Genomic DNA, 11,246 nt, shown 5'->3' on the forward strand with positions numbered 1-11,246 from the left:
CAAAGTATCCACAAAGAGGAGAAAACAATTTAGGTGTCTAGAGAGTGAAAAGAGCTTTGGGAAGAAGTCATAGCTATCTTCTCATGAAAGACCTCATACAATGGAGAAGCCATGTCAGTGCTAAAAGTGTGGGAAAAGGTTAAAGAAGCAAACCCTCATTTCTCATCAAACTATTCACACAAGGGATAAACCATTTAAATGTATGCAGTGTGGAAAGAGCTTCAAATGGAAAATGAATCTGATATGTCATCAAATAATTTGTAAAGGGAGGAACCATTTACATGTTTGGGATGTGGAAGGAGCTTCAGATGGAAGAGTGATCTCACTTATGAAAGAAATTACTGTATATACTTGAGTATAAGCTGACCCGAATATAAGTTGAGGCACCTAATTTTAACACCAAAAACTGGGAAAACGTATTGACTCAAGTATAAGCTGAGAGCAGGAAATTCAGCAGCTACGGGTCAATTTCTAAAATAAAAATAGATAACAATAAAATTACATTAATTGAGGCATCAGTAGGTTCAATGTTTTTGAATATTTAGATAAAACTGTAATTTAAAATATGACTATCCAACTCTGATTAAATCATGATTTTAACCTTCTCCAATGTAAATGTGATGACGTATCCATCCAGTAATAATAAATACACTAAAATAATAAATGTAATAACAATAATAGAGTAAAATAATAAATATAATAATAATAATAATAATAATAGAGAAAAAATAACTTACATATATACTCGAGTGCATCTATATTGTAGAACAGGCCTGGGCAAACTTGGACCCTCGTGGTATTTTGGACTTCAACTCCCACAATTCCTCCCAGACTGTTTGGAATTGTGGGAGTTGTAGTCCCAAACACTCAGAGGACCAAAGTTTGCACAGGCTTGTTCTACAGCATTGAGCCACAGCAGTTGAAATGGTGTCAATTTTTTTTTCATGTCAGGAGCGACTTGAGAAACTGCAAGTCGCTTCTGGTGTGAGAGAATTGGCCAGGACGTTGGCCAGGGGACGCCCGGATGTTTTTGATGTTTTTACCATCCTTGTGGGAGGCTTCTCTCATGTCCCCACATGGAGCTGGAGCTGATAGAGGGAGCTCATCTGCGCTCTTCCCCGGGTGGGATTCGAAGCTGGCTACCTTCAGGTCAGCAACCCAACCTTCAAGTCGCAGGCTTTAACCCACTACTCCACCAGGGGCTCCATGGTGTCAATCATATAGCCTAAAAGTAATTTTATGTAATTTTTTAATATTTTGTGCTCTAAAGAAAGTCATCGAAGTGTCACTATTCCAGCCACATACGTGAACAATGATAGATATTGGACTATGGGTTCAAACTGCAGGAAAAGAAATTCCACCTGAACATTAAAATGACTTCTGGATTAGGGATGGTCAACACAGTACACTGAAAAAAATCAAGCATTCTTTAAAAAATGTATGCGATTTTTATCTTTGGTTAAAACTAATTCTGGGATTTAAGCAGTCTTATGGGCTATACTTTCAGTGAACGTGTAGATTAGAGCCGCATTCTAAGAAAATTTCTACAGATCACCCTCTCCTGATGTATACAGATATTCCCACTCCCTATTCATTGAAATGTGTTCCTCAGTAACAGGAATTTGGTACCAGGGGCAGAAATAACATGGAAAGGACCGAGATGGGCTCCTTCATCATGCACATGCAAAAAAATAAGCATTTCAACATCTTTCAGCAACTTTTATTCAAAACTAAAAATATGCAAATGTGGGGGAAAACACAACCAGATCAGGTAAAAAAATATTTTCAGCCTAAAGGAGGAGGTTGAAATCTTTCCCCAAATAGATTATCCCTTCTTTCACTAGCCTTCATTTTTATCATGATTTCCATAACATAAACATTTATGCTTTAAAAAAAATACTGTGGGTAGTTATCAAGGCAGGCAACTCCACTTTTCCTTTTTTCTCTATATTTTTTGTTCCCTTGTGCCCAGGAAGGGATTCTGGAGGCAGACACTGTTTCTGCTGACTTTTATGAGAAGGCTCACAGAGCTAGACTAGGTTCAGTTAGAGGGAATGCTAGTCTTTCCCAGCTCATTAGATTAAGAATTGGTTATCACTAATGCACTGCTGCAACTCAGCATCAAATGTCAATGTGTCCCCAGTTCTTTTAAAAACCCTATCCTCCCAATGGTAATCCTGCCAACATTTATATACCGGTAGTACAGTGGTTCCCAATCTTTTTCTGACCAGGGACCACTCTCCAACATTAGTACCAAAAGGGTTACGAATCAATTTTTGGTCAACTTTAGATTCGGTTTGGTTATTTGGGGTGCTGATTCAGAAAATTTCACTGGATAGACCACATCAGATCTAGTTTCTGATACAGAACATATGCCATCCAGTAGTCGCCATCTGCTCACTCACAGAAAACCATATTTAATCATTTAGAGTTGTTGTGGTCTATCCAGTGCAATTTTCTGAATCAGCACCCCAAATAACCAAACCAAATTTAAAGTTGACCAAAAACTGATTTATAACCCTTTTGGTACTAATGTTGGAGAGTGGTTCCTGGTCAAATTAGCACCCCAAATAACCTCAGGAACAGGCCTAAAACCAAAGACACTAAGGTGCTCCCGCTTCCAGATGCCACATGGAACGGCTCCACTCGGGGAGCGAGGAGGAGAAACAACAGTCAGGAGGCTTGTTGTCGCATCTTTCATGGGTAGCCAGCCTCTCCTCCTGACACCCGCGTTGCTTCAACACTATAAGAGGGTTTTGCGAGACCAGTCACTTTAATTGCAATGGTGTAGTAATACTGAGGCAGTGGACCATATTTTAATTCTTGGGAACCACTAGTGGTCCACAGACCACAGGTTGGGAACTACTGATATAGCAAAACAGAGAATGAGGACAAAAAGTGATGCTTTCTAGACTGGCACTTTTTATCAAAGGCTTTCATCAAAATGCACTTTGTATGTGAAAGCATTTAACTGGCTTTTCATTTCATTCTCAGTACCTCCATTTCTTAGTGTGACCCAGGAATTCCTCTCTAACTGAAGCCCATTTTCTGTTACAAGCATTTGTCTCCCCCCTCTCTAGAATTCTTAATATATTTCTTATGATATGCATTCCCAGATTTCAAGAATCTGAAAGGCTTTCTCTCTGTGTCCTCTTCTTGGTTTCTCTCTTGTGGCAGAATGTCATAAGGGTGAAACATTTTTCAAGCTCTAAGCATACAAGTTGCTTCTCCTGGGCATGAATTTGTAATCTCATGTAAGAGGTCTGCTCTGAGTGAATATTCTCAGTATTCATATACTTCTTGATCCTTCTGCTCTGTGTGAGTTGCATGATGACGACCAAGATGTGCCTTCCGACTGAAACCTTTCCCACACTCCATACATTTAAAAGGTTTCTCACCTGTGTGAGTTATTTGATGATGGCTGAGATTTAGCTTCTGGCTGAAACTTTTCCCACACTCCAGGCACTTGAATGGTTTCTCTCCTGTATGAATGCCTTGATGCCGAGTGAGGTGTGTCTTCCGAATAAAGCTCTTCCCACATTCCAGGCATGTAAATGGTTTATCTCCTGTGTGAGTTGCTTGGTGACGTGTGAGGTGCGTCTTCCAGACAAACCCCTTTCCACACTCCTGGCATGTAAATAGTTTCTCTCCAGTATGAGCTGCTTGATGACGAGTGAGGGCTATTTTCTGAATAAAACCTTTTCCACACTCCTGGCAGGTAAATGGTTTCTCTCCTGTGTGAATGGCTTGGTGACGTATGAGGTGTCTCCTCCAAATAAATCCTTTTCCACACTCCAAGCACTTAAAAGGTTTCTCTGCTACGTGAGCTATTTTATGACGAGTTACATCCGTCTTACGAATAAACGCTTTCCCGCACTCTAGGCACTTAAATGGTTTCTCTCCTGTGTGAGTTGCTTCGTGGAAGGTGAGGTCCGTCTTCCGGATAAAACTTTTCCCACACTCCAGGCATTTAAATGGCCTCTGGCCATTGTGAATTGCTTGATGGCGGGAGAAGTGTGCCTTCCAAAGAAATCCTTTTCCGCACTCCAGGCATTGAAATCGTTTTGTGCCGTTGTGAGTTGCTTGATGATAAGTGAGATCTGTTTTCCGGGAAAAACCTTTTGGACACTCCAGACATTTAAATGTCTTCTCCGCACCATGAATTGCTTGACGATAAGAGATGTGATCCTTCCAAATACATTGTTGTCCACAGTCCAGGCAATTAAATGATTTCTCCCCATTGTGAGTTGCTTGATGACAAGTAGGTTGCATCTTCTTAATAAAACTTTTCCCACAGTCCAGGCACGTTGATTGTTTCCCATCTGTGCAAACTTTTTGGTAACAGTAAGAAAGGAATGACTTTTCATTCATCAAGCATTTCAATGTTCTTCCATCTGTATGGGTTCTTAGATCTGTCAGAAGTTGAGAACTCAACCTGAAGTTGCTTCCACAGTTGAAAGACTGAAATGGTCCCTCTCTGATATGAATGTTGTCAAATGAAGTCAGGCTGGAGCTGTTTCCACATTCACCACCTTCGAAAGATTTCTCCCTAGGCTGAGTCTTCCTGTGAAGATTAAGGCTGGCTTTAGGGCTGAAGTTGCTCTCAAATGCAAGAGAAAAATGTTTGTTTCTTTCCATTTCTTTCCGCATTATTTCCTGGACTGAGGTTCCACAGATATCTTTCTGAATAGGTTTGGATCTCCACATCCCTTTAGTATCAGTTTCTCTTTCCGTCTCATTTAACTGTTTACAGTGGTCTCTTTGCAGCAATGTTTGGCATGATTCTCCTTTATATTGATCCATTTCTCCATCACTGGCTGGAAAGCAAAGAAAATACTGCTGAGAACTCAAGAAAGAAATGGAAGACAAAGTGTTGACACCATTTATCAGTTAATTTCCATCAATCTCAAAGGGGAGATGAGGTCATCTCTGTATTAGATCGCTTAAGGGAGGCCTGCAACACTTGGCCCTTGAAAAGGCCCAAGATTTCCTCCAAAATCCTTCTGCAGGCCACCCCTCCTCCCTGCCACAAATGGGAAAGGTTTAAGCAGCCCTGGTCTATGCCATGGTCCTGTAGTTTATGCCAGACATCTCCACACAACTCTAGTGGCCTTACTAAAATGGAAATTCTTTTTTTTAAAATGGAAATTCTAACTCTAAAAAGACTATGCAACAACGTAGGTTCCTCCATTGTTTGGTCCAGTCTTGCTAAGTTAATGGAAAAATATTTGTTCTCCTACTGAAAGCATGATGAAATATCTTGCTGTCCAATGGAGCATCATCACAAAGAGTCCCGGGAGAAAACTTCTTAGAAATGACCCAAGATGTATAGCTCTACACTCAATACAGCATGCGAAACAAATCTGGTTCTCCATTTACATGAATTAGCTGCTATCTTCACACTAAGGCTCTGCTTCTTCCTTTGCTTTGCAGGAAGGCCTTGGCAAGTGAAGTGGCAGCTTCCCCCAAGCCCTCTCCTCCTTTCATTGGAACCTTTGCTTCTCCATCTATCTTTGGGGGATTCAATGGGAGAAAAGGAACTTGTTTCTCTAGTGGGAGCAAAGATGCAAGATGTGGCTGATTTCTCCCTTTTGCTTTCTCACTTGCCCTGAGTCCAATCTTTCATTGTTGATGGTGGTTAGATGGAGCCACAGAACAGGCCTGGAGGAGGAGAGGCCCTAAAGGTCACTGTGAGATGCAAATGAACCTCTAAAGCCAGTGGTTCTCAACCTGTGGACCCCCAGGTGTTTTGGCCTACAACTCCCAGAAATCCCAGCTAATTTACCAACTGTTAGGATTTATGGGAGTTGAAGGCCAAAACATCTGGGGATCCACAGGTTGAGAACCACTGCTCTAAGCATAGATGACTTGGTGAAATGTTGAGAGATCCACCAGAGGTTCCCTCCTCATTGACTATTAGGGCGTTTGGATTGTTTAAGGGCACATGAAGGATAGAGATATGCTAGTGAAGGGCTGCCTGGGAATAGAGCCCAAAGGCCAGCCAAGTTGGAGAAAAACAACTCAGCTTGCTTTAATATATCCAGAGTGAAGAAGAGCTCTGATGTTATCTTTCAACTCAACTAAACTAAGCCAACTGATCACAAGAAAAAGGGAGCCTTACCGAGAGAGAAGAGGACCCCCAAATTCTCCTGCATCACTTCCCAATGAAGGGCCTTTTGGCCAGGGTTTAGCAGAGCCCACTCCTCCTCCGTGAAATACACAGCTACGTCCTCAAAGGTCACCTGAAGAAAGAGAACAATATTGCTCTAAAAACTTGAAATCCTTACATGAAATCCTGCAGGCCCCTTATAGCGGCAATTTTAATGCAAGCTAAGGAAAAATCATCATCATAATATCATCATCAAAAGAACAAGATTCTGTGGGGACGAGGGAGAGGTCAGAGGGACATGGACTCCCAACCCACATCCTTTTTGACCCACTTACGGTCCTTTCCCCTACCTGATATGGTCTTGCAGATGTCCTTCTGAGTTCATCATGAGAAAGAAATGCACTTTTACACTCAGGCCCAGTTCTTATTTCCCTTCCTGTTAGAGACAGAACAGGAAAGAAAATATTATAATCCACTCTCTCTTCTTTCTCCTTCAAATCCTTCCTATTTGTGTATATACAGCAAATACCATAGTCTGCACACAAAAAGAACTGGGAGGTCACAGCAGAATGAAACTAACCCTGCGGGTATCAAGTGAGCAAATTGAATATTCAAAGTAAGCAGATAAATACCTCAAAGAGAATTAAATAGACAAAATAAAAGGAAAAAGCACCAAAATGTGGTTGAGAAGGGAATGAAAAGGAATGGAGTTGCATAAAGTCCAGGTTCTTGATTTTTCCCTGACCTGAAGGTGGATTCTGGGGCTGCCTGGTGATAGGGTGCCAACCCACTGAAGCAGCCCTTCGAGTCACGTTTTCTCCCTTATAAACAGTCATAAATATGCCTCAACCAAGCAAAGTTGTTCTTGGGTATGGCTTCTCTAACAGATAACTTGGCACCAAAGGCATAAATAAGATGGAAATAATAAGCAGAGGTTCCTGAATCAATAAAATAAGAAGAGAAAGTCAACCTATTTCAGCTACATTATTATTCTAAACCAACAAAGTGAACATATGAAAGAACTAGATCAAGATAAGCTTTGCACAAAAGCATTTTGAAACTTCTACAGACAATTTGAAACTTTCTTCTAAAATGTTCCTATAGTGGCTTTTTTTCACCAGCTCCTATTTTTCTTATGATTCCTATTTTGGTGGAACTTTTAAATCTCTGCATATTTAAAACATACATGGGGAGCTGGTGAAGCTTGTTTATCTGCTTGCCCTGTTTATCTCTGTTTTTCTGGTCACAAGGGAATCTGGTGACAGCTGCCATTTACCTTGTTGTTTTGTAGGCAGGTACCTACAATTCTCCTTCGCTATTGCCAACAATGAGGAGCAAAAGGAAAGCGGAGTAGCCATTAAAAGTTATTGAAAATAGAAAATTCATTGTTACAGATACCTTGTTAACTGAGGTGTGCCTTTAATTTCAAAGTGATAGTTGGGTTCTATTAGGCTCTATTAAATGTTTAAAGTGCAGCAATCCAGGAGAAAACTACCCTTTTAGCTCTTACTCATAGTGGAGGACTTTTCTTCTTGATCTCGCATGAGCCACTTGGCCTGTTGCCTTTGACTGGATTTAGAAGGACACTTCTCCATTTCAGCCATCCTTTCCAAAAACCAATCCTACAGCAGAAGCAAGGGAAGAAATCGTAGAATTATAGAATAATAGAGTTGGAAGAGACCACATGGGCCATCTAGTCCAACCTCCTGCCATGCAGGAAAAGCACAATCAAAGTACCCCTGTCAGAGAACTGGGAAAAGGAAGAAGATGATTTAGATGTTTTAGATGATTTCCAGGAAAGAAAAGCCTGGATAGTTTACATCATGAAAATGATGTATCCGATGTTTGTTTGTATCCAATTTTCTGAATAGTTAAAAAAACAAGCTTTCTACAGATTTGAAGTAATTAAAACACAGAGATAAAAATGTCAGAATAAAACAACAGAAAAGCACATCACATAGGTGGTTTAACTGAGTGCTATTTTGAGAAGTCTGTTTTCATCTGAAGACAGGAAAGAGGGTGCCAGCCTAGTCTTTGTGTCAATAATAATAATAATAATAATAATAATAATAATAATAGACACAACCCAAGCCATATGGAGCTTTATTGGGCATAACTAGCACTATGAATAGGTTTGGAAGTGGATCAACAGCCAGCAAACCATTTGTAACCAACCCATTAGCTGCAAACTGTTTCTTCCGGAGAAGCAGAATTTCATACTGTTCCTTAACCTGCCTTTTGACTGACCAAAAATAATAATTTTTTTGCTCGGTTTGTTCTAGATATTTCAAAATCCTTACAAAGAAATATTGATGGCCCTCGAAATGACCAAGATGGAATGAACTCACCTGCTCCCTGTTCTCTTTCTGACTAAGAAGGAAGCCTTCTGCCAGAGCCACCGCTTGGGAGGTTGTCTCCGCGCCACATTCCCGGACCCAGCACTCCATCTCTGTAGGAAGGATGGCCAGGAACTGCTCCAGCACCACCAGATCCAGCATCTCAGCCTTGGTGCATCTCTCTGGCTTCAGCCACTGACAGCAGAGACGGTGGAGCTGGCTGCAAAGCTCTCGGGGCCTTAAAGCCTCCTGGGAGCTAAATGGCTTGCAGTCCTGATGCTGGGCATCTAAATGGAGCATATTCTCCTCCAAGCTCCTCTGCATGGCTCTGCCCAATAAGTTCCTTCCATCCTGGGTCTGGCCAGCATAAAGTCCTTCTCCTAACGGATGGTAAACTTGGTCTTGGTCTTCCATTGATGCAATCAGGCAGTTTCCAACATGTCAGAAAAACAGTGTCCTCCTTCACACCAGATCCTATCTCAGATGAATTGCCTAGGGACACAAAGACCTACAAAGAAAAGAAGAGATCTTGTGAAGGTGTCACTCTGAGGGTAGTAGCCAGGGTGTGCATGTAGCCATGGTGTGCATGTAGATTTACTTTCCTCCTTAGCCACAAATCGAGAGGATATATATGGAGCAAGAGCACACAATCAAGGTGCCCCCGACAGATGGCCATCCAACCTCTGCTTAAAAACCTCCAGAGAAAGAGACTCCACCACACTTCCAGGCAGCAGCCTATTCCAGTACCGAACAGCTCTTACCATCAGGGAGTTCTTGCTAGTGTTTAAATGCCATCTTTTTTCTTGTAGTTTGAATGCATTGGTCAGTGATTAGCAGACATGGGCAAACCTTGGCCCGCCGGGTGTTTTGGACTTCAACTTGTTGGAAATAGCAGCCTCTCAAGCCTTTCACTATTTGTTAATGTATATATTTTCTAACCTGTATTATACGTGTATGTTGATTTGCCAGTTTAACTGTACCTCTTTGGTGTGGGAGGGGTTATAGACATGTGATTGTACTGAGCATGTTCAGACTCAGGACTCCATTTTATAGTCAGCATCCTTTATATCCCAGTGGACGTGGATGCATGTTGCTGTTTTGGACTTCAGTAGAGAAGTAAGACTTATGGACTTCAGTGAGCACAACTATACCTAAAGACTATGGTCTATTGATTGATAAGAATGATACCTTGTGTCCTCAACACAAAGAAAACTACATCCTATCTATAACTGAACTTTAATAAGAAATGTGCCTCTATGGTGAATTAATACAAGATGTTTGTGAGTAGACATGATATGTTATTTTTCAAAGAAGATTGTTTTTTTAAAATCTCCGAGTGCATATTTTGAACTAAGAGGTTTCAAGGGAGTGTGTATCTTTTGGGCAATTACAGTTACAACTACAATTTCAACTTCAAAAAAGCAACCATCAACTTCAAAAAGCTAACCAAATATATTTTTGTAGTGGTGTGACTACTACAAGAAGAGCCATCTAGATCAAGCCCCTTTCTGCCAGGCAGAAAGACCCAATCAAAGCACTCCAGGCAGATGGCCACCCAGCTTGAGGCAAGAACATACAATCCAAGCACTCCAGGCAAATGGCCACCCAGCTTGAGACAAGAACACACAATAATAATAATAATAATAATAATAATAATAACTTTATTTTTATACCCCGCCCCATCTCCCCGGAGGGATTCGGGGCGGCTTACATGGGGCCTGGCCTGATAAAACAAACAAATAACAGTAACAAAGCAATAAAACAATAATTCTAGTAAAAAAACATCAACATCAATAAAAACAATCATTAAAATCAACAAGCAGGATACAGTATTAAAAACAGGAGACTAAGTCATAGATCCCAGGCAAAGTGCAGAGTATTACGAAATGGGGAAAGGAAATTTCATAGTTGAATGGACAATAAAGTGCGGTATAAAATGACACGACAACAACAATGGGACTATTATGGAATGGACAGATAGATCAATCCAGCACAATCAAAGCACTCCAGGCAGATGGCCACCCAGCTTGAGGCACGAACACACATTCAAAGCACTCCAGGCAGATGGCCACCAGCTTGAGGCAAGAACACATAATCAAAGCACTCCAGGCAGATGGCCACCCAGCTTGAGGCAAGAACACCCAATCCAAGAACTCCAGGCTGATGGCCACCAGCTTGAGGCAAGAACACATAATCAAAGCACTCCAGGCAGATGGCCACCCAGCTTGAGGCAAGAACACCCAATCCAAGAACTCCAGGCTGATGGCCACCAGCTTGAGGCAAGAACACATAATCAAAGCACTCCAGGCAGATGGCCACCCAGCTTGAGGCAAGAACACCCAATCCAAGAACTCCTGGCTGATGGCCACCAACTTGAGGCAAGAACACATAATCAAAGCACTCCAGGCAGATGGCCACCCAGCTTGAGGCAAGAACACCCAATCCAAGAACTCCTGGCTGATGGCCACCAACTTGAGGCAAGAACACATAATCAAAGCACTCCAGGCAGATGGCCACCCAGCTTGAGGTAAGAACACACATTCAAAGCACTCCAGGCAGATGGCCACCCAGCTTTTGTTGAAACACCTCTAGAAAAGGAAGGAGGCTCCCCCATTTGTCCTCTTTCCCGACTTGCCTACTTGGCTTCCTCCTCTTGGGCCAAACCTCAAGGAGGCGACAAGGCTCTCTCTCCACCTGGGGAAGAAAGGAGCAAACTTCCCCCCTGCCCGTCACTCTTGAATTTGGCCCCGCCTCTTCCGGCTAGAAAGCCGAGCATGCCAGAGAGGGAGGAGTGGTGGCGG

At 41.9% G+C, this 11,246-nt stretch overlaps 1 protein-coding gene across 2 annotated transcripts; it reads right to left on the reverse strand.

Moving 5' to 3' along the window:
- Positions 1 to 1,704: 1,704 nt before the first annotated feature.
- Positions 1,705 to 11,193, reverse strand: LOC103280871 (gastrula zinc finger protein XlCGF57.1). Of its 2 annotated transcripts, XM_016997616.2 has the most exons (6): positions 11,081 to 11,193; positions 8,458 to 8,953; positions 7,620 to 7,731; positions 6,460 to 6,545; positions 6,122 to 6,242; positions 1,705 to 4,817 (listed from the first exon to the last, which is right to left on the reverse strand). In XM_016997616.2, exons 2-6 carry the CDS (start codon positions 8,857 to 8,859, stop codon positions 3,283 to 3,285), a joined length of 2,256 nt encoding a protein of 751 aa, XP_016853105.1. In that variant the 5' UTR covers positions 8,860 to 8,953; positions 11,081 to 11,193; the 3' UTR covers positions 1,705 to 3,282. The 2 variants fall into 2 exon arrangements, with proteins under 2 accessions (XP_016853105.1, XP_062829435.1); XM_062973365.1 differs by lacking the exon at positions 11,081 to 11,193 and having other exon boundaries at positions 6,855 to 7,731; positions 8,458 to 8,480.
- Positions 11,194 to 11,246: the final 53 nt, after the last annotated feature.

Source organism: Anolis carolinensis, chromosome 2, assembly GCF_035594765.1.
Source record: "Anolis carolinensis isolate JA03-04 chromosome 2, rAnoCar3.1.pri, whole genome shotgun sequence".
Lineage (NCBI taxonomy): Eukaryota > Metazoa > Chordata > Lepidosauria > Squamata > Dactyloidae > Anolis > Anolis carolinensis.